Source organism: Carcharodon carcharias, chromosome 12, assembly GCF_017639515.1.
Source record: "Carcharodon carcharias isolate sCarCar2 chromosome 12, sCarCar2.pri, whole genome shotgun sequence".
Lineage (NCBI taxonomy): Eukaryota > Metazoa > Chordata > Chondrichthyes > Lamniformes > Lamnidae > Carcharodon > Carcharodon carcharias.
Window position 1 is genome coordinate 94163884 of NC_054478.1, and position 27844 is coordinate 94191727.

The following is a 27844-nucleotide window of genomic DNA, read 5'->3' on the forward strand; positions in this document are numbered from 1 at the left end:
TATAGTCCCTAAATCATTTTGGAATAATATAACAATAGAACAAACAGTTTATCTGAAATACAGTACTGAATGAACAGAAATTTCCTCTGATTAAATATTTGGAAGATTGAAGCCATTGGTTTCAGTCCCAGCTCCAAACTCTGTTTCTTAACTACCAACTCCATCCTCCCCCCGACAATAGTCTAAAGTTATGATTGTCTTTTTGCAATGTTGATGTCACATTTGACCCCAGGATGAGCTTCTGACCTCCTATTCATGCTTTCAGTAAGACCACTATTTCCACCTCCACAATATCGCCTGACTTCGCCCCTGTCTCAGCTCACCTGCTGCTAAAACCCTCATTCATACCTTTGTTACCTCTAGACTTGACTATTGCACTTCTGGCAGGTCTCCCACATTTTATCCTCTGCGAACTTGAGGTCATCCAAAACTCTGCCATCCATGTCTTAACTTGTACCAAGTCCCGTTCACCCATCACCCCTGTGCTTGCAGACCTACATTAGCTCCCAATCAAACAACATCTTGATTTTGACATTCTCACCCTTATTTTCAACACCCTCCATGATTTTGCCTCTTCCTATCTCTGTAATCTCCTCCAGCTCCACAACCCTTCAAGATATCAGTGCTCCTCTAATCCTGGTCTCTTATGCATTTCCAATTTTAATTGCTTCACCATTGGTGGCCTTGCCTTCAGTTGCTTAGGCCACAAGCTCTGGAATACCCTCCTTACATCTCACTGCTTCTCTACCTCACTTTCCTCCCTCAAGATATTTCTTAAAACCTACATCTTTGACCAAGATATTCTAATGAGATCCACACCTTAATTGTTTCCTTTCGTCACTGGCAATAAGGATAGTCAGATGCGGCATGAAGCAACTACCGCACCAATATTTTGTCTCGCCTGACCTAATATCTCCTTTCGTGGCTTGGTGTCATATTTTGTTTCATGATGCTCCTGCGAAGCATCTTGCAATGTTTTATTATGTTAAAGGCGTTCTATAAATATAAGTGGTTGTTGAATAAAATAGCTTAATAGTTTTGATCAGAATGCTCCCCAGATTTGACTGCCTGAATCAGGCTGTGACAGTACTCTGCAGAATGAGGCCCTCTCTGCCGGCCTTTGAACAAGGATGCCAGATCTAATTTGAGTTCAGGACTTAAACTAAAAATTGATAGTGAACTCTGGCAGAGGCAGTGATTCCTTTGTTTCACTATTTTTGTGTGCCTGTTTGCCAATGGCCTGATACATTTTAGGCTATCTTACTTTCCCTCAGGAGGGGGGGAGAAGCAAGGACATGGAAGAACATGTCCTTGAACGACTCCCCAGCCCATTTATTGGCGAACTAGCAGGAGAGTCCAGAGCTCAATGTGCTTTATTGCAGAGTTGAAGGATTTGAAATTAATTTTTATTCCTTAGCTCTGGGCTGGTCTCCGATTCAGTGTGCGTGAGCTACAAGAGGCTGAAGCAGCTGTTACCTTTGACCTGCAAATTCGAAGGTAGGTTTCTGTCTTTACCAACTATTATGGATCTTGTTTATTATTGAATTTGCTAAACATTATAGGTTATGAGCAGATTAATGAGGTCCACACCTTAATTGTTTCCTTCTGTTACTCAGGATAAGATGAGTGCACTGTGAAGCAACTATTGCACCAGCATTTTGTCTCCACATTGTTCCATGGGTGTCTTAATTACTTTGCATGTTTCTCAACAACCCTTAAACTGATTTCTAGTGCAGAAAGGGAGTTAAAGCTGGGAGTAAACTAAATTTCCATTTTACACAGTGGGTTAATTTTACATACCAATTCCATCCCTCTCCTGGCTGAATCAGACTGTTTGTTTGCAAGCTCATTGCCATGTTTGGCCCCAAGATGAGCTTCTGATCTCAACCCCGCCATCATTGAAACTGCCTGCATCCACCTCCCTAATATCACCTAACTCCGCCCATGCCTCAGCTTATCTGCAGCGGAAGCCCTCATCCATGCCTTTGTCACACCTGCAGCTTAATCTTCAAATGCCCTTGGGGGTGAGGCTCGGTATAGATGTGCTTTGAAAATGACGTTCCTAGATGGCATGTCAGTCTTCTGATGTCTCTAAAACAAGTCACCAGGGGTCAACAACTCGCTCACCTCCAATTAACGACCCATTAACCTCATTGAAGAGCCTGTTAGTGGGCTGGGGAGTTCCAGAGGATGATTTTCAAAGTGAACAGTCTGGTACATTTGGTGAGATGAGGAGGAATTCTTTTCACAAGACAGTGGCGAATCTTTGCAATTTTCTACCCCAGAGAGTTGTGGATGCTCAGTCATTGAGTATGCTCAAGACAGAGATTGATAGATTTCTACACATTAAAGACACCAAGGAATATGGGGATACTGCAGGAAAATGGGGTTGAAGTAGATGATCAGTCATGATTTAGTTGAATGGCGGAGCAGGCTTGAGGGGCTGAAGGGGAGGAGCAATGCGGGGAACCATTAGTTGATGCGACTGATGAATACAAGTAATGGAAAGATAGGGTCATTCAAACAGAGGCAGGTCAAGTTCCTTCCAACTAATCACTTGCATGCACATGAAGTTCCTGGCCCTCTGATCTGCCTGCCTGTTCCATTCTGCAAGGCAACGGCAAGCCCTGTCATGGATGCCATCTGCCTTTGAGCATTGCAGTCTAGAGCTTGTTGTCACCTCTTGCACTGCTTGGCTTTACTGATTGGGTGCTGAGCTTCCTTCCTGCCCAGTTACTGGCTTTCAGCGACACAGGCACAGTTCAGGGTCAGGACCCAGAAATGATTCAGAGATGGGTGCAGGTTCCCAACCGCGGGTTAAAATCAAGCCCCTAGACTTGACTATTCCAATGCTCTCCTGGCCAGCCTCCCATCTTCCACCCTCCATAAACCTAACGTGGTCCAAAACTCTGCCTGTATCCTAACTTGAAACAAATCCTGCTCATCCATCAACCCTGTGCTCACTGACTCATGTTGGCTCCTGGTTGAACGATGCCTTAATATTATAATTCCCATCCTTGTTTTTAAATGTCTCCCCAGTATTGTCCCTTTCTATTTCAGTAAGCTCCTCCAACCCTACAACATTCCGAGATATCTGCACTCCTCCAATTCTGGTTTCTTGTACACTTGCAATTTTAATTGATCCACCACTGGCAGGCAGGCCTTCAGCTGCTGAGACACTGCTCTGGAATTGCCTCTTTAAACCTTTCCATCTCTGTGCCTCCTTTAAAATGCTCCTTAAAACCTACCTCTCGGACTCAGCTTTTGGTCATGTGTCCTTAGGTGTATAGATGTCAAATTTTGTTTAATGAAGCTCCTGTGAATCCCCTGGGGTGTTTTACTTCATTAATGGCACTACATAAATGCAAGTTTTTGTTGTTGGTGAGGCTGAGGAATGCACTTGCAGAGTTAGTCTTCGAAGCAGAGACCGGTCAACATTTAAGAATAGGTTAGATAGATGGTTGAAAGATAAGAAAATGGATGTATATGGAAACAGGGCAAACACATAAGGATAGGGCTATTGTGGACATGGGCTGGTTGGACTGAATGGAAATTGCATGTTAAATCTTACTTCTGGTATACATCCTATTGAAAGGAAAAAATAAATGAATACTTGATCATGTTGTTGCAATGCCTCATGAACGTCACGCAAAGTAATTTTTGGAATGCAGTGATTTTATTGCCTGAGCTTGAAGAGTCCACATTCCATTGTCTCAACTGAAGAGGCATGGGGGTTTGGTTCCTGAAGGAGGTTAAAGTGTTAAAACACAAAGTCATGTCTCCTTGAACGCACCCTGTTCTGTTTCTGATGGAGATAAGACAAGAGGTGGGCAACCAATCTGCTTTCAGGAAGCAGGTCAATTATTGAAACGATCTAAGGAGGCCACGCAACATTTCTAAGAATGTTTTAATTTTTAATCACGGGCTGTATTTCTCAGACCTCTGGAAACTTGACTGGTGCAAAGAGGTGAAGAGGGCCGGATCCTCAAGCTAACTCTATAAAAGAACAAAAGGAATAGGAGCATTTCTCCCAGGCCCAACAAACTTACCTGGAAAAACACACCCTGCGTGATCACCAACCCCTCACCTCCTTATCTCCCCTGCAATTTCTGCCCCCTTACTGACCTTTTTTTGAGTCAACCACTAACAAATCTCACAAGCAGCTAAGCCTGTCAATCAGACTGGCTTCTGGGCGGGGAAACCAGTTTTTTTTAACATGAAAACACGTATGCCATTGAGTGAAAACTCCAGTGTTTGGGGAGAATGCAGACTTCCAACTTTCTTGGCCATAACTCATCTCCCCCTCCCCCTGGCTCCGAAGCCCCACCTCAGTGAATATCAGAACCATTGACTCTGAATTAGTGGACCTGAGAGTAAAAGTAGGCTGAGCAGTTAGTGAGTGATTCTCACAAGAACAAAAGGGAGATATTGTCTCAAATCAAAGAGGAAGAATACCAACACTTAGGTAAAACAACTGTAGTATGCTTGAAATTGACATTGAGTTTTATATTTAAGGTTATCTTCAAAAGGATAAGAAATAAATTGAAAACAAAATCAAAGTACTGCAGTTACTGATAATCTGAAATCAAAACAGAAATGCTGGAAATACTCAGGCCTAGCAGCATCTGTGGAGAGAGAAACACAAGTTAACATTTCAGTCAATGACCTTTCATCAGAACTAAAAAGAAATAAAGGGATCACATAAAACTGAGCTGAATTGTTAATGGGTAAAACTACAGACCAACAGTGAAAAATATTCAAAGAAGTATTTGTTATCACACACAGCCTTTACATATCAGTAAAAGCAAAGGCTTTCCTTGGCTAGTTAAGCAGCCATGGTCAAGAAATGAGGTATGAGACAAGCTAAGAGAAAAGGCTCTCACAAAGGCAGCAAAAAGTGGAAATCAAGCAGACTGGGATTGCTATGAGAATCACCAAAGGGATACCAAAAAGAGGTGTATCAAGAGAATATGAAAAAACTTGAACTGATATCAAAGCTAATAGTAAAGCTTTTATAAACATTTTCAAGGTAAAAGTTATAATGGGGAATGTGGATTCATTAAAAACAAATGTGAATGAAACTATAATGGACAATAAGAAAATTATAACTTGCTAATGGATACTTTGTATCCATCTATACAGTGGAGGACCAAATATGCCAATGTTACAAGGGAACTTAAAGGAGAGAACCTTAATGGATTTAATATAAGTTCTTAAAATAAATTGTCATGTTGAAAATAAAGGGGTTTAAGACATAAATTCCCAGGACCAGATGGTTTCCGCTCAGGGTATTAAAAGAAAAAAGTGAGGTAATTGCAACTATATCAGTCACAAGTTTTCTGGTGTGGAAAATAGCAAACTATTTAAGAGGGGAGGAATGGACAAACAAAAACTACAGACCTGTAAATTTTATATTAGTTGGGGAAGTTACTGTAATCTAGCCGAAGAGACAGTGATTCAGTATTTGGGCAAGGGTAAGGCGAGCAGATAGTCTACCCTTCACAAGTCCATAATGACTATGTCTGAATAATTTACCTGATTTACTTTTGAAGAGCTCATCAGCAAGGTGGATGGGGGTAAGGGGGAGTCTTTAGTTGGTGTCTGTATAAACCTAGAAGGCATTTGATGAGATTTTGCATAAAGGATTATGACAAAAATGAGAATGTATAGAATTGTTTTGGAGATAGAATATGGATCAAAGATTCATTATCTGATTGGCATGATGTGATGAGTTGTGTTCTCCAGGGGGCTGTCCTGCTGCTTCAACTTTATATTGCTGACCTGGATAAAGGAACAGAGTTGTATATCCAAGTTTGCAGATGCCACTAAGTTAGGAGATGCACTAAGTTGTGGGGGTGGGTGAAGGAAGTTACAAAGGGATGTAGACTAAGTGAGTGGGCAGAACTATTGTATTTGGAGTACAAATTGGGGAAATGTAAGGTCATCACTTTGGATCTGAAAAAGAGAATTTGGAATATTTTCATTATGGTGATAGATCAGAGTTGTCCACATGTACAGATCATTAAAAGCTAATAAAGGAGTCCAAATATTAATCAGAATGACTGATGGAATGTTGCCCTTTTATCTGAAGGGATTTGTAAAATGGAGGAGAGAATGATGTTTCAGTCATAGAGAGTCTTCGTCAGACCTCATCTGGAATGCTGCATTCAGTTTTGGACATAGAACTTTTGAAAGATATATTGACTTGGAAGGGGTACAAAGTTGTATCCGGGCCTAAAGGGTTAAATTATGCCACCTAGTTGAATAAACTTGGCTTGACTTCCTTCAAGTTTAGGAAGTAGACAGGTCAGTTAATTGGGGTATTTAAAATTTATTAAGAGATTCGATTGGGTAGATGGAGAGAAACTATTTCCTCCTGGTGGGGGAAATTCAGAACAACCTTAAAATTAGAGCTGGGCCGTTAAGGAATGAAATCAGGATCCGCTTTTTCATACAAAGGCTAGTGAAAATCTAGAACTTGCTTATCCACAAGACCATGAAAACTGGGTCAATTGACATTTTCAAAATTGATGTAAATTTTTGTTAGGTAAGGGCATCAATTGATATGGTTCTAATTAAATGACAGAATAGGCTTGATGAGCTGAATGGCCTACTACTGTTCCTAACTTCCCACAAAAGTCTCAAAAACATCTCACAGTGGTGGTAGATGCTCTGACTTGGACTGTTTAGTGCTTCCTGTAGCTTATCACTATTTTTGTGCATTTAATTTCCAGTTCCAACAAACACAATGCAACAAGTGAAGTGGTTTCTTACACAGTTGACATTACTGTCCTAGCTCAAGTGGATATCCGAGGGTGAGTACTGAAAATTCAAACACTGACACAAAGTGCATTTAGAATGCTGTAAAGTTCGATTCAAAGTCATTTTCAAAGTTTGGGAGTAAATGATCAGTGAAATAATTCATAGAGAATTAATAAAGGTTTATGCAATAATGAAACCACTTTGGAAGAAGCTAGATAGTAGCTTCCTTAAGCACAGATCGTAAAATTAAGCTGCAGTAAGAATGCGAAAATGCATGATGGTGAATAAGCTGCCTGTTATATACACCTGCCTACCATGTGTCTCCAGTTGATGCAGTGCATCAAGTGTTAGTGTAGGGAGTGGTGTGTAGTGGCTAGTCTGTTTGCTTCCCGCTTGCTTCCAGCTCTCACCACTGGCTAGCCGGATAACTATTGTGAAAAGAGAGCCAAGCGAGTAAACCTCTCTCATCAACATGTAGCCTCTTTATTAGCCCTATGTAGTGCCTCCCTATAAACCACAAGGGGCTCAGAGAAGGCCTGGCCCCCTGATGCGTGCATATAGACTCACTGTGGTTATATCCTGATGCCCATGGACCACACCCCCAGCTATGGATAAATAGCCCCATTGCCTTGTGGGTGCATCTAGAGAGAAGGAGGCTAAGGGAGTAAACCCTGACAGAAAATCTGGAGTGGAATCCCATAGGTATCAGGCAGCTTTCTGGCAATTCCTGCAGCAGAGTTGGTACCAAACAGTACAGATCTCATCCTTTTCTTTGGACAGTGCTATATGATTTGTCCAGGCTTGTGTCCTGGAGGGGACATTCCAGCTTTGTGGTTTACATCGGCACAAAACAGGAAGAAACAGTTGTTAGTTATAAGCTCTCAGTTGATGTGTAGAGGACAAGTGCTAGGGGTTACTCCGATGATGAGAGAGATCATTGTGTCTCATTGGATAGCTACTGCCTCCTCAAGCTGGGCAGCCCACAGTCGTAGTTAGGTGCTGTCCTGCCAAAGCCTACTTGCTCCAAAGGGTGCTTGGAGCTCATCTGTACCAGCTGCAGAAGGGACAGCCACAACAAACTAAGTTCATTACAGAGGTAATGTACATCCTGAGTACAGTCCATCGTCTCCTAAGACAGATGGATGCCAGTTATACACTTCAATCTATTTTTCTTTTCCTTTCTTTTCTATCCATGGAGGAATGGAGAATATTTCATGGATGGCTGAGTGTCTTCTGCTTTTACCCACATAGTTCATTATTAATCAAACTTGTGCCCTTAGACATACCATTGATTAACAAGCCAAGATTTAACAATCAATTATGGTATACAACTCACTGGAAGATACTGTGGATGCTGGAAATCTGTGGAAAGGAAGACAGAGTTAATGTTTCAAGTCCGTATGACTCTTCATCAGAACTGAAGAAAAATATAAATTAGGTGAAATATAAGCTGTTAGAGGGAGATGGGACAGGTGGAGCTCAATAGAGGGCCAGTGATAGGTGGAGGCAAAGAAGAGATTGCCAAAGATGTCATAGACAAAAGGACAAAGGGGTGTTGACGGTGGTGATATTAGTTAAAGGATGTGCTAATGGTGACATAAACGGTGGAAAGCAAGACGAGCAAGTGACAGATGGCCCTAGTGGGGATGGGGTAGGGGGAAGGGATCAAAATAGGCTAAAAGGTGGAGATAAAACTATGGATGGAAATAAATTTAAAAATAATAATAGAAATAAGTGGGAAAAGAAAAATACATTTTTAAAAATATATAAATTACTAGAAAAAAGGGGGATCGGAAAAGGTGGGGATGGAGGAGAGATTTCATGATCTGAAGCTGTAGAACTGAATGTTAAGTCTGGAAGGCTGTAAAGTGCCTAATCGGAAGATGAGGTGCTTTCCTCCAGTTTGTGTTGAGTTTCACTGGAATGTTGCAGCAGGCCAAGGACAGACGTGGGCATGAGAGCATGGTGGTGTGTTGAAATGGCAAGCGACAGGGAGGCCTGGGTCATGCTTGTGGACAGACTGAAGGTGTTCTGCAAAGCGGTCACCCAGTCTGCATTTGGTCTCTCCAGTGTAGAGGAAACCGCATTGGGAGCAGCGAATGCAGCAGACTAAATTGAGGGAAGTCCAAGTAAAGTGCTGCTTCACTTGGAAGGAGTGTTTGGGCCCTTGGACGGTGAGGAGGGGGGGAAGTAAAGGGGCAGTTGTTGCACCTTCTGCGGTTGCGTGGGAAGGTGCTGTGGGAGGGGGTTGAGGTGTAGGAGCTAATGGAGTAGTGGACCAGGGTGTCCCAGAGGGAATGGTCCCTACAGAATGCCGATGGGGGTGAAGGGAAGATGTGTTTGGTGGTGGCATCATGCTGGAGTTGGCAGAAATGGTGGAGGATGATTCTTTGAATGCGGAAGCTGGTGGGGTGATAAGTGAGGACAAGAGGGACCCTATCATGGTTCTGGGAGGGAGAGGAAAGTGAGGGTGGATGCGCGGGAGATGGGCCGAACATGATTGAGGACTCTGTCAACCATCGTGGGAAACCTCGGTTAAGGAAGAAGGAAGACATGTCAGAGGAACTGTTTTGGAAAGTGGCATCATCAGAACAGATGCACCGGAGGCAAAGGCACTGAGAGAATTTGGGATGGAGTCCTTACAGGAAGCAGGGTGTGAGGAGCTCTCGTTGAGGTAGCTGTGGGAGTCGGTAGGCTTGTAATGGATATTGGGGGACAGTCTTATCACCAGAAATTGAGACAGAGACGTCAAGAAAGGGAAGGGAAGTGTCAATGATGGACCATGTGAAAATGATAGAGGGGTGGAAATTGGAAGCAAAATTAATAATTTTTTAAATTTATTTCCATCCATTGTTTTATCTCCACCTTTTAGCTTATTTCAATCCCTTCCCCCACCCCACTAAGGCCACCTGTCACTTGCTCGTCCTGTTTTCCACCCTTTATGTCCCCATTAGCACATCCTTTAGCTAATATCACCACCGTCAACACCCTTTGTCCTTTTGTCTATGACATCTTTGGCAATCTCTACTTTGCCTCCACCTATCACTTGCCCTCTATCGAGCTCCACCTGTCCCACCCCGCTTAACAGCTTATATTTCACCTCATTTCTATTTTTCTTTAGTTCTGATGAAGAGTCATACGGACTCAAAACGTTAACTCTGTCTTCCTTTCCACAGATGCTGCCAGACCTGCTGAGTTTTTCCAGTTATTTTTGTTTTTGTCACTGGAAGATACATTATTTGCTCATCATGATCTTCTGTCACTTCCAAAGACAGAAAATAATGTTGCGAGACCCAGTGTGTACACGGTTACATGATTAAACTTATTTGCAGACGGCCTAATGTACAAATGCTAACAACATTCAAGAATACTGGAAACAGTGTAGTGAAAAAAAAAATCATTTCATAAGAGGGCTGATAATGCTTGTTAGAATAGATGTTTAGATCCTAATGAGCAACAGGGTTTTAAATGAAAGGGCAAAATTTGTTTCATAGTGGACATTTAAGATGAAATGTCAGATATGGATGGTGCACAATCCAATTTGGTCATGAATTGTGGGTGCTACCACCAGAACTAAAGCTTAGCACCTAGAACTGTGAATTATGTCACCAGACTTCTCCCAAGTTACTCAAGTTCTGTCGAAGGGTCATGAGGACTCGAAACGTCAACTCTTTTCTTCTCCGCCGATGCTGCCAGACCTGCTGAGTTTTTCCAGGTAATTCTGTTTTTGTTCTCCCAAGTTAAAGTCATTTCTTTGAAATAATTAAACTGAAGAGTTATCAGACATTGCATCTTGTGATACAAAGTAATAAATGTCCGAAAATTGTGATTTCCTTCACACATTTCCCCAAGACAGGGTCACTCCAAACCTCTAATGGCTCAGTATTCAGTAAGAATGGTCATTTCTGTTGAACTGTATATATCGTAATTTGCTGACCAGTCCCCCAGCTTTCAAAAGGAGCTTTGTTTTCCCCCTCACTGACTCTTCAGTTTACTAATTGATGAATAATCAATTCCATCTCAACGCCAGTACTTTTTTTTTTACAAAAATCTGCATGAATTAAAAACGAATGTCCCTATTTTCTTGTTTGACTGTAAGGATTTCTTTGAAGTATGCATACAAAATGTGGTTCTAGCTAAAGCTAGTTAAATACAATCGCTTCTTTAATTTGCAATTTTGTTATTTTGTTGCAAAATATAAAAGTTCCCTTTCAGATCTAACCGCTGATGCTCCAAACAAAAATAGTGTTGTATTGATAATACTGTATCACAGCAGTGGGGAAAAGGATCCGATCTCCTCCCAAAAGATTGCAGATCATGGCACTCAGTGCTATATTCTTTTCCAATTTGTGTGGTTTTTTTTGTGTTGCCAGGTCCTGGACTGATTTTGTTTTTAAAATTATTTTGCTAGTGTCTCTTCTCCTGATCAGTTGTTTTTACCTATTGCAAACTGGAAGGCAAACCCTGAGAGTGAAGAGGAAGTGGGTCCACTGGTCATACATGTGTATGAGGTTTGTACTGATTGACCTTTTTGAATACTTGTCTTCTGTCTGTTCTTGGGCATTGCATTGCTACCTGAACTGCCTTGTCCTTTCTAAAACTGAAATCATAACTTTGTGATTCTTGGAATTTGTAACATAGTACAACAAGTAAAATATGTTTATGTTTCTGTATTTAATATTGTATTCATCATTATGATTTGTCATATTCAGAATTACAGCATAGAATATTTTGTATAGAATAGGTTAGAAATTTGAAAAGTCTTCGTTCTTGGAGTTAAATGTTAATGATGCAGTTTGGGCTTTCTTCCAACTTAACTTTCAAAACACAAAAGACAGTAAACTGAACAGGTTTCCTATGAGTTAAAACCTGTGACCATTTGGATGCAGTGCACAGGATAACATTCCACAGGATTAATTGGTATTCTTTAAGTGCAGTTTTTCAAATTAGTTCTTGGGAGATGGGAGCCGCTGGCAAATTCAGTATTTCCCACCTCTAATTGGCCTGAGAAGATGGTTGTGGGTTGCTGTCTTAATGGAAGAGGCTAGGAGAAATGTATTTAAGCAAATAATTGTTAGGAGCTGGATGGCCCAGCTGATATAGGTAGATATAAATATAGATATATAAGGATTTAGGAAAAGAGCAGAGATTGGGACTAAGAAAACCAGTTAAGTATGATGAACCAAGTAGCCCCACTTATCTACTATATAATTCTACGATGCTATCCCCCACATGTCTGACCATAAAGCTGGTTTACCGGTACTAAGGCCCAGGAAAGGTGGGAAATTGTCAGAATAAGTGAGTCTCAAGGCGGATAGCAGGCCAGGCTTGTAGGAGTTAGAGAATCTCCAAGCTTAATACAAAAGTCAAATATTGTTGATGCTGGAAATCTGAAATAAATGCAGAAAATACTGGAAATATTCAGCAGGTCAGGCAGCATCTGTGGAGAAAAACAAAGGTAATATTTCAGGTCGATGATCCTTCATCAGAGCAGTAATAAAACTTACCCCCAGGAACCATTCTGCCGAAGGAAAGAAAAAAAATTAATTTGAAATGAAATTAACTGCAGCACCAGTTGAAAGGCAAACCTGGAGTCTGAGTTTGGAGGAATAGCAGTACCACCTAGCATTAGGAAGACTGAACGGTAAGGATAATGGTAAGAATGTCTGCCTGCTACATTCCTTACAGGCATAATGAAAATTGTGTAACACCCAGGCATGACATGACCTTCCTGTAAGCACAGGAAATGCATGCTATAATTAAATCTTTTATTACAGTGTGTAAGTCTACAGTAAATGCTAACAGCACATTATGAAACATTACATATAGTAGATTAATTACCCTTTATAATATCATCTCTTGCATAGAAGAAATAATTATTTAACCTGTTTTGAATTACAGGTTTAGCTGCTTTTGTATCCTGTTATACGACCATTAGCATTGAGGTGTCTTTACTGATATATTACATTTATTTTATCATATGCAATACTACACCCATTATATGATGCCATTGTAAACTGATGTAACCAGAGCATTACACAAAGCTGTCTGCAAAAATGCAAGTATTATCAATTAGTCAGTGGGGATAGAATGTAGTATGGAGAACTGAAGGAGAAAAAAATTAATTGCAGTACTTGATATATTGACAATGGAATACCAACAGACTTGGTTATAAATGGTTATGTTTTACAGTTCTAGCTGCGTGGTTTCTAACTTGCTAATATGAGAATTTAAAATGTTACTTTAAAATTTCTCTTTTAAAGATACGGAATAATGGACCAAGTGCATTTAGTAAAGCCATATTAGACCTACAGTGGCCCTACAGGTATAAGGAGGCTTATCTGTTGTACATAATGGACTACACGCCTGAAGGTCCTATGAACTGCACATCTGATACAATTATCAACCCACTGAAGTTAAAGGTGAATATTGCACTTCAAATTACCAATTCCTTACATGTGCTAAAATTCCTAATGTATATGTTCTCAGGATTTGTCAAGGACAAATGAATGCCCTGCATTAAGTATAATGAAACACTAATAGTATTAGCCAGGAAGCTCCAGTGTTTTGATCCAGTGCAATGGAAGAACAATGATATATATCCAAGCCAGAATGTTGTGTTCTTTGGAGGTGATTAGTGTTCCCGCAACATTGTAGTTCTTGCCTTCTTGATTGGAGAGGTTGCAGAGGTGAAAGTTTCCATCATAAGTAACTTTGGGAGTTGCTGCATTTCATGCAGCAACCATGGTATACTAGTGTTGGAAGGGGTTGACATTGAACCTGGCTGCAGGGGTAATGATTAAGCAAACTGCTCGGTTCTGGATGATGTCAAGCTACTTAAGTGATTTTGAAATTGCATCCATCTGCGTGAGTAATGAGTGTCCCATTGCATTGTTTACACAAGCCCTGTAGAGAGACTTTAAGGGGTTAGGGGGTGAAATGTTCAACACAGCAGTCGAGCTCTACCCTTCTAGTCACCAGTGTCGGTATGGCTAGTTAAACTTATGGTGACCCTCAAGATGTTGATAATGGGCACTTAACAATGGTAGTTTCATGGAAGGTTAAACTAAGCTGGTGGAACTTCCTTTTGTTTGATGTGGTAATTTCCTCCACTTAGGTAATATGATTGTTGGCTCTTACTTATTGATCCAAGCCTGAATGTTATCTTGCTCCTCCTGTAGGCTGACATGAGTTGCCTCATTATAGGAGAGTTGTAAATGGAATTGAATACTGGAACATCATCAGCAAATATCCCACTCCTCCTCTCAAGGTCAATCATGAAATTGCTGAAGATGTTTGGGCTAAGTACACTTCTCTGAGAAACCCCCATGGTGATGTCCTGCGGCTATCATCAGTGGATTCTGATAATCACAGCCATTTTCCTTCATGTTGCCTTTGACTCCAGACACTGGAGGGACTTTCTTTTGACCCTTATCAATTTAAATTTTGCGAGTATTCCTTGGTGCTATATTTAGTTAAATGCTGCCGTGATATCTTGAGCAGCTACTCCCTTTACTCTTGCATTCAACTCTTGCATCCTTGGAGGCTTTGGTCAGATCTGGAGCGGAGTGGTCTTGGTTGAAGACAAATTGAGCATTTGTGAGCAAGATTTTGGTGATTAGATGTCACTTGGTGGCTCAGTTGATGACTCCATTTATCATTTTACTGATAATGGGGAGGAGGCTGATGGGATGGTGATTGACTGCATTAAAATTACCTCTTTTTTCTGAATAGAATATTGTGTAATAACTGTATTAGAGCATATTTAGAAGATATTTATTATATAGATGATACCATAAGAAATGTTCCAGTGACTTTGTTTTACTAATTTTATTATCTTGCTGCAGACTGCAGGTTCAACAACAAACCAGACATCTTCAACTAAAAGTCCAAAAAATCTGCATCACATAAAACGCAGAGAGATAACTGAGTCAGAAGGAATTGAGGTGCTGGTATGTATCCAGTGTAGCAATTAAATTATCCTGATGTTTGTTGCTACTTATGTTTAAGAACATCCTTCACAAAACCTTTTCAAGTGGAAATGCTAGGTAGTGAAAATGAATATGGTGGATTTATGTGAGTAGGGCATTGGAAGAAACATTCTGGACTTTTTCTAATAAAACCTAATCTTCTAGCCCTTTGGAATTCAGGCAATATCAAACATTGAGCATGAGTTGTTCAATTTCCAGATTTTTCTCTGCCAATGATACTGATTTATGCTGGGTCATGATTTCACATATTCACATATTTTAGTTGCTAGTATGTGCTTTATGATTGAACCTTGAATGATAGCCAAGAGGCTATCATGCAGACATCACAGCAAAGTCCAAGCCTGCCCTTATTACATTTTCACATGTGATTTCATAAAGCATCATGGAATAGTGATCATAAATGGAAACTGACAACTCTTTCTCTTCTCTCCTATTATGGGAATAGTGTCCCACAACTAACTGGTTGAAATTAGCACTGTATGTTACCTAACACATTTTGTCACTGAGCTATCTGAACAACTGCTTGAATACCAGAACTTAATGTTGGTTTCTTTCGTTCAAGGTTTAGTACACATCATGTTTCCTGTATATACTATGTGGAGCTTTCGGTTGAAATGTTTATTTGTTAAATTCCAAGGTTTCCTGCTGTTCTAAGGAACATCTCTGAGTATCAATGACATGAAAGACATCACTTTTTGGTTAATGGTTAATCAAAAAAGAAATGTCTTTGTCATTAAAATAGATCACTTTGAGTGCCACACCATTTTGTGTTGCTGCTTGGCAGCAACCATTATAATGATAGGAAAATTGGATAAGATTTTAAAAATTCTAAAGTGCAAAAATATAGTTATTGTAAGTTTTAAAGGTATGGAGAGGTTGATGGATTTAAGGAGGAAATTCAAGAGATTAGGGCTACGTCAATGCACAAAAATATTTGCCTCCATTTGAGGCTGTGTTTTCAGAAGAGTCTCCAAGAATTTTGTTATGGTCAGGTGAGAAGTGGTAGAATGGCTCCCCTCTCTTTCCACCCCTCAGTTGACTGCGATAAGTGGTTTTTAAAAAGAATTTACTTGTCAATTCAGTGAATGTTTAACTATTTAAGTGCTATCACTGTGAAAGACAGACACAGGTTTTTTAGTAACTTTTTGAAAAGTGGAAAAGTATTTATTGTTCTTAACACCCAATCTAAATGCAATAATAAAAATGCTTCACTCTCATTCACATGCACATTCAAGAGCATGCACGTACACACACACACACACACACACACACACACACACACACATAAGTGATGGCTTGAATGGTTTCAGACTGGGCTCAATGGTCTTTCTGGATTCTGCATCAAAACGATTTAAAGTTGTTGGCGGACAATTTCTGTTGGTGCTTCTAGGGTTAGTGGCTTCTGGGTTGATATTTTTGACCAGGCAGTGTCTGATCAAAAATCAGGCAGGGAATAACCTTGTAGGATGGCTGGAGAAATGGAGAGAGAAACAGTTTCTCAAAACAAAAAGGGTTAGCTTGCTCATCACATGACCTCTCTCAAACTGACCAGTTACCCAACATGGTCATAGCAAGCTGCTTCCAGGTTCATTGTTTAAAAATGATAAAATTATGGCCACTGGAGTTCCCTTATCAGCTGGAGTCCATTGCCCAAAGTGATTGAGTCTAATGGCTTGGTCCACACCCAGCTGAATACACAGGTTATGTCAGGATGTATTGTGAGTGGTTCAGGAGATGATTCATTCACACTGGTCTAAGTTGATTGTCTCTGGTGGGCTACTTCTTGACTGCTTGGCTCCTTTATTTATCCGGTGGTTTCAGCCTACTCAATAAATAAAAGTCATTTTCAACACAAGATATGGTTCTATAACAACTTGTATTATACAAGAAAGAATCGAGTGAAAACTACCATTGAATATCCTTATATTTTTCCATTAAATATCAGTTTGTTTCATTTTTTTAATCCTATAAAGAGATGATAGGCACTAGGTGCATGTGTGTGTGCGCACATGTGCTGGCGCGTGTGTGTGCACAAGTGAAATCTGTACTGAGTTAGCATTTTTTAGAACTATATTGTGGTATTTCCCTTTTAATGAAAGATATATTGAATAAAGCTAAAATTAGTCATCAATTCCATAAATTTGAACAATATAATTGTGAAAATAAATACATTTGGAAGTGTCCCAAATGTTTATATTTTGTAGAACAAATCTAAGGGAACATAAAGTCAGTAACGTAAATCTAATGATGTCTCCTGTTGATTTCTGTAGGGATGTGACAAAGCAGAATGTCTGAAAATAAACTGTCAGATTGGCAAGCTGGAAAGAGGCAAGAGTGTAGTTCTGCACATTAGATCACGACTGTGGGGTGAAACATTTATGAAGGTGAGTACAGAAAGTTTTTCAAATAGACCTTTTACATATAGTCTGTATCAATCTTATTCTATTTGATCTCTTCGATAACTGGTTTGTACATTTTTATTTCTCTTGTCATGTAAAGTAACTGGTGACTGAAAAAAGATGATATGTCGGTTACTGGATCTTATGGAAACTTTCAGGATATGAATATTGTTAGAGATGGGGGAGAGGGTCAAACTGAACCTCTTTATTTTTCCTGCCGTCTGTCTGTAAGCAGAGGTGTTTTAATTTTTTAAATAGGCTGTGGCGTGTTTCCCCAAATCTTCAGTTTGTGGAGTCAATTTTAAAGTGACACGCAGCAAACTCTCTTTCGGGTTAAATTAGAAGTATTGTTTATTCATACATTCAAATCTGGGGTTTGGTCATCGCAACTACAGACACACATGCACAAGGAGGAGATAGGAAAGAAAAAAATTTACAACTAGGAATAACTTAGGACAAAAAAAACACAAAGACAGGAATATTAATTCACATGAATGTTAAGAGTCCAGAATGTCAGAGCTCATTGAGGATTCCTTTACATAGGAGTTACAGTTTAGGCAGGTTCAGCTGGCTGAAAGCAGGAATTGCTGAATTCCTTCAAAGTTAGTGATGATGCAGCAAGATAAGGTTGATATGCAGAAATTTGGTCTGCTCTATAGGGAATGGCAAGAATCTTCCAGAGAACCAGACTTTGAGGAGTTTTAGACTTGAGGCAGGCTTTGTTGTCAGCCTGGAGTTCTGCTTTGGTATTGACAGGCTGGAAATTAACAGCTGACTGCCTTGCGAGTCCAGGAATGTAACATTAAAGCTTTCCAAAGTTCAAAAGAGCTTACTTCATGTAATGGTTGCCCGTTGATGAGTCAGTTTCAGGTTAACAATCAATTTCTATGGGCAGAACCTTCTGGCTGGCATGTGGGTGGTGGAGCCCGCACACTAGCGCTTAAAATGTGACGCGAGCATCCCGATGTCAGCATGCCACATCGCTATATTTCGGTCGGTGGGTGTGCTATGCAGTGGGACGTGCGCCTGCCATTAATTAAAGGCCTTGTTAAGGCCCTTAACTTGCCAATCGTCGGCGATTTTGAGGGGCCGGTGCAAACTCCGGCTCGGCACACAGGCCCAACGGTCAGGCGGGTAGGTGATTTTTTTACAAACGTCATCCAGTGGTGGGCTGAGGTTTGATAGCGGTTTAAAAAAAGTTTGATAAAGTTTTTGTTTATTTCATTAACATGTCCCATCTTGTGTGACATTTTCACATGAGGGAGACATATTAATTAATTTTTTATTGTTCTATTTTTTATATTTGCCAGCCTTTCAGCGATCTCCCTGAGGCAGCACTTTGCCTCAAGGAGATGTGTGCTCTTTCGCGCACATGCCCCAAGCCGGTGGGGTCTGCCCGCCCATCTAGGGCAAAATTCTGCCCTATGTCTCTGGTCCAAATCCATTGTTCACCTTAGAAGATAGATGGTGACTATTAGCGCTTCTGCAGGTATAACGAGTTTCAATGGCTCTCTCTTTGTTATAAGTCCAGGCTGGGGCAACAGTCCATCTGTTGCACCCTTATTTGAATGACTGTAATGGGTGCACACAATGATAGGTGTGAAATTCCATAAGGATGAAGGTTAAGCTTTGCTCTCTAATTCCTGTTGGAAGTTTCCAGAACTGTAGCCGACTTGAAAATCATGTGACCAGTAGCAGCCATGTTTTTTGGTCTAGCAGAGTCCATTTTTAAATAAGCAGAAAGTTAGATTTCTTTCATTTAAATAGTTTATGATCTCTTTCATGTCTTTACATGTCCTTTTCATTTCTCTTCAATGTAACTAGAAAGAGAATCAGTCCTACTCCTTGATGGCTTCAGCATCATACAGTGTCATAGAAATGCCATATAAAAACTTCTCTGCTGAACTTCCCAATGGATCCATTGTGGTAAGCACCTTTTTAGATCCATTAATATTTCTGAAAATAAAACTTCTTTTCAAAATCAATTTTTAACCAGCATTTTTTTTTAACTATATAGGTTACCACCTTAGTGACTTGGGACAAGGTGATAACTCCTCACCCGGTGCCAGTTTGGGTTATTATATTGGCACTCCTTGCTGGTCTACTGCTTCTAGCTCTTTTGGTATTTATCATGTATAAAGTAAGTAGCACACTTTGCCAAGCATCTTAGAGTTTTAAGTAATCTCTGTTACAAATTGCAGAAATATGATTGGATAGTAGATCCTCAATTATATTGTCTTTCAGTCATGTGAAATATAATGTAATGAGGAAATGCCATACAAAAGTTCATTTGTGTTTTCTCTAGTCTTAAAGGATCCGTGGTCAGGATTTTATGGCCCCATCGCAGCGGGGATGGGGCCATAAAATGCAGCAAGTCACTCAAAACTTAAGTGACTTCGGTGGGACCGTAAAATTCTGCCCATTAATTCAGCATCCAGAAATACAAATGCAAGTCAGAAAGTAAGAACAAATTTCACTTAAAAGAGGAGGTTTGAAACCACGCATAAAGTCTTGCAGAAGAGATTTTCTTTTACTCTGTAGTTTTAGACATGAAAAAGTTTTTTGGGCGTATATTTTAATCTTCTAGAATAGCTGTTCATCACAGCAAAACTGCATCTGCTGGTTTCTTTAACTGTAGATAAATATATTGGGCTAGATTTTGCAGTCAGGAGTGAAACAAAGGCAGTCACCACTGACCTTAAAGAAGCTGCCCACAATGATCTCTGTAGCATGGATTTCCCTTTTTCTCGATTGGCAGTTTAAATTTGGCACCAAGTCAAAGGGATCTCCAGGCATCCAGCAGCCCTGATGTTAGGCAGCAGCTAATCACATTGAAGTTTTCACACAAACAGCAAACTTGGAAGTAAAACACACTTTCTCCTTCATTTTTAATTCAAATTTTTAGATAGTGAAAAAATGATTGTGATTGGATTAAGATAGAAGCTAAATATCAATACAGGCAAAATTCAAATTCTTAGATAGTGAAAAAAACGATTATGATTGAATTAAGGTGGAAGCTTAAATATCAATATAGACAGAGCATAAGAGTGGAAGCTTTTGTCCATTCACTGATTGCTTAGGGATTGCAGTCTGGGATGACTGCAACAATGCATCCTGTGGAGGAACGCAGACAGCTACTTCTGGATTTCCTAATTCTTCTGCACGTGCGCTGACTCCTGAAGTAGCTGTCAGTTACAGTAAAATAATGTTGGCGCACACACTGACAGCTTTCCCATCATTACTGGTAAAGTCCAGGCCATTAACTATGTATTAATTATTAAAGCCATGAGATCATTGTGATAAAACTTAACCTATGAACTATACACATACTAATTAATTTCTTAAGTAGATGAAGAAACTTTTGAAACTGAAATTCTAAGCTGCTAGAAAATGTTGACATCAGCATTACAAAAGCAGGGGTGACATCAGCATTACAAAAGCAGGGGTGCCAGGGGCTTTTGGGATTGTTAAAAGTAGATATGAATGAGCGTTTTTAAAAAAAGTGGATAAACTCATTGGAACTGTGGAGGTTTTTAAATCTCCTAGGGCAGAATTTTCTGCCTGTTGGGCGGACGGGCCCAACCCAATCTCCGGCGGGTGGGGAGCCGATCCCTGCCAGAGAAGCAGGCTGCACCGCCATTTTACGTGGGCGGGCCAATTAAGGCCCGCCCAGCATGACGTCCGGTGGGAAGCCCTATGCGCTTCCTATGCAGGTGGGGGGGATTCCCCAAAAGCGAGAGTGCGCTCTTTTGCACATGCGCACGAAAGAGCACACATCTCCCTGAGGCTAAGTGCTGCCTCAGGGACATCGCTTCCACTTGGAAAAATATTAAAAATAGAAAAAAAAAATTCCCTAACATGTCCCCCTCATGTGACAATGTCACATGAGATGGGACATGTTCATAATTTACAATATAACTTTATTAAACTTTTTAAAACCCTGCATGAAACCTCATCCTGCCGGTGGATGATGTTTCATGTTTTTTCTATTTGCCGCCAGGGCTCCTGGGTGACTCACCAACCTTAAGGTTGGATGGGCAGGTCCTTTAATTATTTAAATGATCCTGTCAATGGCCTCAATTGGCCATTGATAGGTCGGCAGGCCCGCAGGTGATTTTGCTGTGCCCCCGCCTTCCTGAAAATTTAAATGGGGCGGGATGACGTCAGGGGTTCCACCTAGCATCATCCCGTGTCATTTTATGCATCGGCGAGTGGGTCCCTAGCCTTTACATTTTTGAAAAGAAATCTGCAGTTTCAAAAAATAAAATCAGTGCTTGCTATTTCATGCTGACATAATCCGGAGAGTTAGGTTTATATATATATAGAAGTAGGATTTGTTCTGCATGACTGATTTCACAAACTTTCATTATCACAGTTGTGTGCCTGTAAGTTCACAGTCTGACTGACAGCTCCAAATGTTTTTAAACGTGGGGCTATGAATACAACTGCTTGTTTTTATAAGGATTAAGTTCTTTAAAGAATTTGAATGTAATGATCAGATTTTTTTTTATCAGTGAGGGTGTTTTAGTAACTTAGTGAAGTCATCTTTATTTTATTTTACTGAATTTCATTTCAGCATGGGTCTTGAGGTCTGCTATAATGGTTACTGGCTGAGTTGGCATGGAGGGTGTAAGGACAAAACATGGCAGGTGGGAAGCATGGGTTGGCATAGGGATATAGAGAACCATAGAAAGTTGGTAGAGGAGCATAGCATGGCACAAATGGTGAAGTCATGTTTAGGGACTGCTTAGAGATTGCAGTCTGGGTTGACCTTGATAGTGCATCCTTTGGAGGAGTATAGATGTGCTGACAGAAACTTATGGATTTCTGCATTCTTCTGCGCATCTGCCAACTCCTGAACTAGCTGTCAGTTACTCCAGTAGTGGGTGGGAGGCATGGGTTGGCATGAGTTGGCACTAAGTTGGTATAGGGGCTATAGAAGGCTGTGTGGTGGGTAGAGGGGCATAATGTGGCATGGAGGTTATGCAGGGCCATGGGGTATGTGTAGAGGGACTGAGCTTGGCAAAGAGGATATGATGGACCATGGAGAAGTGGGTGGGGGCATGAGGGGTATGAGGGACCATAAGGGATAGGTGGGAGGTATGAGGTGCTAAGAGTTACCATGGAAGGTGCAAGGGGAGTCTATGGGGCTGAGGGGAGTGAGGGCAATAGCTGTGTTTTTGTGTTTTTAACAGCTGAAGCAAAGTGCTGGACACCAAGGTTAGCCTTTCAGACAGCCTGGCTCCGTAACTGGCAGCCCCTGTTAGCAGCCTCTGCACTGCTTCCGAGATGGCGGGCCTGATGCAGTTTCTCCCACATCAGGTTAATTTTCCTGACTCTGAAAATTCAGGCCAGAATATCAAGTATAAATTTGTAAGATATTAAACATTCAATATTCACATAATTACATGTATGTAATCTCTGGAATAGTATTCCTTCTTGGCTTAAGTATTAGTATTTTTTCTTGGTGCTGATTGTTGTGAATTATTATTTTTCCAAATTATTTGTGTTCAGGTTTGTCTCTTGGTAGACCTCGTAGATCAGTGTTGTGTGTGGATTATACAAACTTCAGTTCATCTGCAAAGTTCATGGCTCCTGCCAAAGCAGAATTCTTAAGTACCCAATCAGCTCAAGGATGACTAGTTAGAGCAGTCATTTAATAAAACAGATACAAAACATAATATCTTAAACTTATAATAGCACCTTTAGTGTTTTGACTGAGTTTCTGGTGCTACGTCCTAGCCTCCTATTTCAGGCCCAAAATGGCATTGCAGTGAATTTTGATCTTCATATATTCTGACTAATTTCCACAAGTGAAGTTGGCTTGTGTGTCATAGATAACTTGGCTCCCATCTGCAGGGACACCTGCAGTGAACCATATGGGCAGCAAAGCCACTGGCAAGCAAGACTATCAGCGCATTCAGCATTTATTTGCCCCTGGCACTATCCAGTCTAGTACAAGGATCATCTGCGCTGTCAGCTAGTGTTCTGCCCACTTACCAAAGGTTAAGAAACTAGTTGCTAAGGACTCTTTCTAGCATTCATATTTGGATCTGGTAAATTATACAATAGGCTAAATTTCCTGTGACAACTTTGTTAAGTTGTGCCATTTTCTTCTGCATCTGTTTTTAGATCTTACTGTTTGTACACACAATGCTGAGATTAACTGACATCTCCTGCTGCATACTTTTTAGTCTTCCCACAATGTAATTTTTGCTCAATTCCCCACGCCCCACCAATCGCCTTCCTGTGTCAGGCCCAATATAGGTTAGGAGCTCCCCTGCATAGATCTGAGTAGGTTAAATCAGCTGCCACAGGGCATCCTATGAGTTGGTGTTCTGGAATCATTTGAATTGAGCTTTAGTGGCAGGACCATTTTATACAGACTCAATGCTGGTCAAGCTGATTATACTGCTCACACAGATGCACTGGACAGGAGCAATAGTGCCATGCCGCGTTAGGTGTATTACTACAGGAAGGAGATGAGAGATAGTCGGGGAAAGAAGTCACTAGTGGGAGTGATCTACAGGCCGCCCAACAGTAACCACAATGTTGGACAAAGTATATAAGAAGAAATATTGGGTACTTGTCATAAAGGGACGACAATAATCATGGGTGACTTTAATCTATACATAAACTGGAAAAATCAGATTGGCAGTAGTAGTGTGGATGAAGAGTTCATAGAATGCTTTTGAGAGTTTCTTAGAGCATCACGTTCTGGAACCAGAGAACAGGTTATATTAGATTTGGTATTGTGTAATGTGACAGGATTAATTAATAATCTCAGAGTAAAGGCACTCCTAGGTAGCAGTGACCAGAATATGATTGCATATTACATCCAGTTTGAAAGGGAGAAGAGTGTGTCTAAGACAAGTATTTTAAACTTTAAATAAGGGCAACTATGTGAGCATAAAAGCTGAGCTAGCTGAAGTGAACTAGTTTACTAGGCTAGAGGATAGATCAATAGAGAAGCAGGGGCAGGCATTTAAGGGGATATTTCAGAATATGCAGAATAAGTGTATTCCTACTATAAAGAAAAATTATCGAGTGAGGACTGACCATCCATGGTTAACTAAAGAAGTTAAGAAAAGCTTCAAACTTAAAGAAAAAGCATAGAAGTGCGAAAAGATGAGTGACAGGTCAGATGATTGGACAGAATATAAAGAATGGCAGAGAATGACTAAAAGGTTAATCAGGAGAAAGAAATTAGAGTATGAGAGGAAGCTGGCAAGTAATGTAGAAATGGATAGCAAGGGTTTCTACAGGTATTTAAACAGGAAAAAAGTAGGTAAGGTGAGAGTGTTGGTCATCTAGAGAATGAGAATGGGGCATTAATGTTAAAAAATAACGAAATGGTGGATGAAATAAACAAATACTTTTCTTCTGTCTTCACTATATAGGGTACAAAAAAAATTCAGTAATAGTTGTAAATGAAGAGGTGGGAGGAGAGAGGAACTTGGTAAAATTACAATCAATAGGGAAGCAATACTGAGTAAACTGATGGATTTGCGGGCTGACAAGTCTCTGGGTCCAGATGGACTTCATCCTAGAGTCTTAAGTGAGGTGGCTAATGAGATAGTAGATGCAATGGTATTAATTTTCCAAAATTCCCTAGATTCTGGAAAGGTTCCACCAGACTAGAAAGTAGCAAATATAACCCCTCTATTCAAGGAGGGAAGCAGGAAAACAGGAAACTATAGACCAGTTAGCTTGATGTTTGTCATCAGAAAGGTGTTTGAGTTGATCATTGAAGAGGTTATAGCTGGGCACTTAGAAAACTCAAGGTAATCGGGAAGAGTCGGTGTGGTTTTATGAAAGGGAAATCATGTTTAACCAATTTATTAGAGTTCTTTGAAGGAGTAACATATGCAGTGGATGGAGGGGAGCCTGTAGATGTACTGTACTTGGATTTCCAGAAAACATTGGACAAGGGCCATATCAAAGGTTATTGCGGAAAATGAAAGCTCATAGTGTAAGGGATAACACATTAGCCTGGATAGAAGATTAGCTGACTGGAAAAAAAATAGGTCTTTATCTGATTGGCAGGATGTGACGAGTGGAGTCCTGCAGCGGTCTGTGATGTAAATTGTAAAAAGTTGAGGCCTCAGCAATGACTTATGAGGGGAGCGAAGGCATGGTAGATAAATCTGCAGACGACACAAAGATAGGTAGAAAAGTATGCTGTGAAGAGGACACAAGGAGTTGGCAGATGGATGTAAATAGGTTGAGTGAGTGAAAATCTGGCAGATTGAGTATAATATGGGAAAATATGAAGTTGTTCACTTTGGCAGGAAGAATAAAAAAGCAGAGTATTACATAAATGGAGAATGACTGCAGAATGCAGAGATGCCGAGGGATCTAGGTGTACTCGTGCATGAGTCACAAAAAGTTAGTATGCAGGTACAGCATGCAATCAAGAAGTCTAATGGAATGCTATCCTTTATTACGAGAGGAATTGAACATAAAAGTAAGGATGTTATGCTTCAATTATACAGGGCATTGGTGAGACCGCATCTCATAACTGTGAACAGTTTTGGTCTCCTTATTTAAGGAAAGATGTAAGTGCATTGGAGGCAGTTCAGAAGAGGTTTACTAGATTGATACGTGGAATGAGTGGGTTGTCTTATAAGGATATAAGGATAGGTTGGACAGGCTGGGCTTGTTTCCACTAGAGTTTAGAAGAGTGATGTATGACCTGATTGAAGTATACAAGATCCTGAATGATCTTGACAAGGTGGATGTGGAAAGGATATTTCGTCTTGTGGGTGAGTCCAGACTAGGGGGGATTGTTTTTAAATTAGGGTTTTCTCTTATAGCACAGAGATGAGGGGATTTTTTTTTTCTGAGGGTTGTGCAACTTTGGAACACTCTGCCTTAGAAGGTGATGGAGATGGGATCACTTGAGTATTTTTAAGGCAGAGGTAGATAAATTCTTGTTAGACAAAAGAATCAAAGGTGGTAGATAGGAATGAGAATGTGCTCTGCATACAAGATGAATTCACGAGATGTACACCTAGTGGTGTGTATTGTTTACATCAGATGAACTACAATTTGACTTTTATTTTACAGATCGGTTTTTTCAAACGTGTCCGACCACCACGCAAAGATTCCATTGAACGGCAGCAACTCCAGCCACAGGAAATGAATGGAGATGGGGCTACAGAAACGTAAATGTCACTTGGGTTTAAACAAACTTCCTGGAACTCCAATTACTCTAAACCCTGGACTTGAAGTGAACAACTTAACTAACATGGTGTGAAATGAACTACCAAGAATGCAGTCTGCACTAGCATCTTTATTTGTATTGACGTGGTGGTAGGTACAAGTATTGAGCAAGGGCAATATAAATTTAGCTTTGCTGGTTCCTACTGATGTGGTTCATGTATTTCATTGCACTGATTAGCACTTCAAAATCTGCATAATATTGCAGGTTCAAAATGGTGAAATTCATTGCCATTGTTGCTGTTAAAGCAATTTGTGTTTTAAATTTTAACTTTGAAGTGCAATATTAAAACAAGTTAATAGATCCTCACTGAAAAACAAATCATTAAAAGTCATTTAAGAACAAGTCCTCGTAAATGTATTAATTGTTGATTTAACACCTTTTGTAGCATTATATGACTGTTGTCAACATATTTGGATGAAAGCAAAATGGTTTTACAATGAGAATGTATATTAAAAAGTTTTAGAATGTGATTTGATTGCCCATATTGGGCAAATAGGGGGTAATGTGTTCTGTAGGTTTTTCGCATTTTATTTTGGTCAACATTGAAATTAGTAAACGGATGTAACATGCACTACAGTGAACTATTTTGATGCTACTTACTGTGGACTCCTTGCCAGAGACACGTTTTTTCCCCTTGGTTGCACTGTATAGCCTTTCAGACTTTGGTGTTACTGCATTGAAAACCTAAATGTAATTCCAACAAATGTAATCCCCCAAATAAGAGTGCAGATCGTGACAATATTTAGTGCACCCTCTTTTATATCCTATTTGTACAAACTGGCCTATTCGGAATCAGCAACCAAATTATATTGCAGTTCTAAAAAAAAATGTTTACATATGTGAAACATAGATACAGCTGATTACTAATGATGCTACATTTAATAAAAGGAAATTTGAAAACATTTGTGCATTTTTTTTAGAATTAGTCTGTGTCCCTGTAGGTTTAAAATAAAGATAAAAGGGAAATGAGTGTTTTGCCCTATTTTATCTTTTAAGATACACATTTGTTCTTTACTTGCTTATATATGTATTTGGTGATTGTATTTCATGGCTTTTTAAAGGGAATAAATGGGATATAAATTTCAAGAGCCTGTGTCATTATTTCAAACTAAAAGATTGTTGATTCGCAATCCTGAAAATATACTTCTTTAGCACAGCTTGATGATGGGATTTTTTTGTCAATCTGTGGATTAATAACACTTGAACTGCCAAAGGTTGAGCATCCTCGTGTGGGAAAACATGGTCTGATTTTGGCACAGAGATGGAACCACTGAGTTGTTCCAAATGAAACAAATCTGTACATCGAATCCTGTTACTACCAAGGTTCCTTATGCCTTCAGTCACCAGCATCACTTCAGCAGTTATAAAAGGTGGAATTATTGGTCCTGCAAACAGCGGGAGTCTTGACAGGCGGAAAAGCAGAAAATTCAGAGTGCGACCAAAAGTCTGATTTTTGCCAGCAGGTA

At 40.1% G+C, this 27844-nt stretch overlaps 1 protein-coding gene across 1 annotated transcript in view; it reads left to right on the top strand.

Moving 5' to 3' along the window:
- Positions 1-27464, top strand: part of itgav (integrin, alpha V) — a 142726-nt gene extending 115262 nt beyond the window's left edge. The window contains exons 22-30 of the mRNA XM_041200169.1: positions 1418-1497; positions 6735-6815; positions 11174-11273; positions 13026-13184; positions 14610-14714; positions 17024-17137; positions 18977-19078; positions 19170-19292; positions 26222-27464. Of these exons, the coding sequence (XP_041056103.1) occupies positions 1418-1497; positions 6735-6815; positions 11174-11273; positions 13026-13184; positions 14610-14714; positions 17024-17137; positions 18977-19078; positions 19170-19292; positions 26222-26323 (966 nt within the window). The 3' untranslated portion in view covers positions 26324-27464. The remainder of the gene's footprint in view (positions 1-1417; positions 1498-6734; positions 6816-11173; positions 11274-13025; positions 13185-14609; positions 14715-17023; positions 17138-18976; positions 19079-19169; positions 19293-26221) is intronic.
- Positions 27465-27844: the final 380 nt, after the last annotated feature.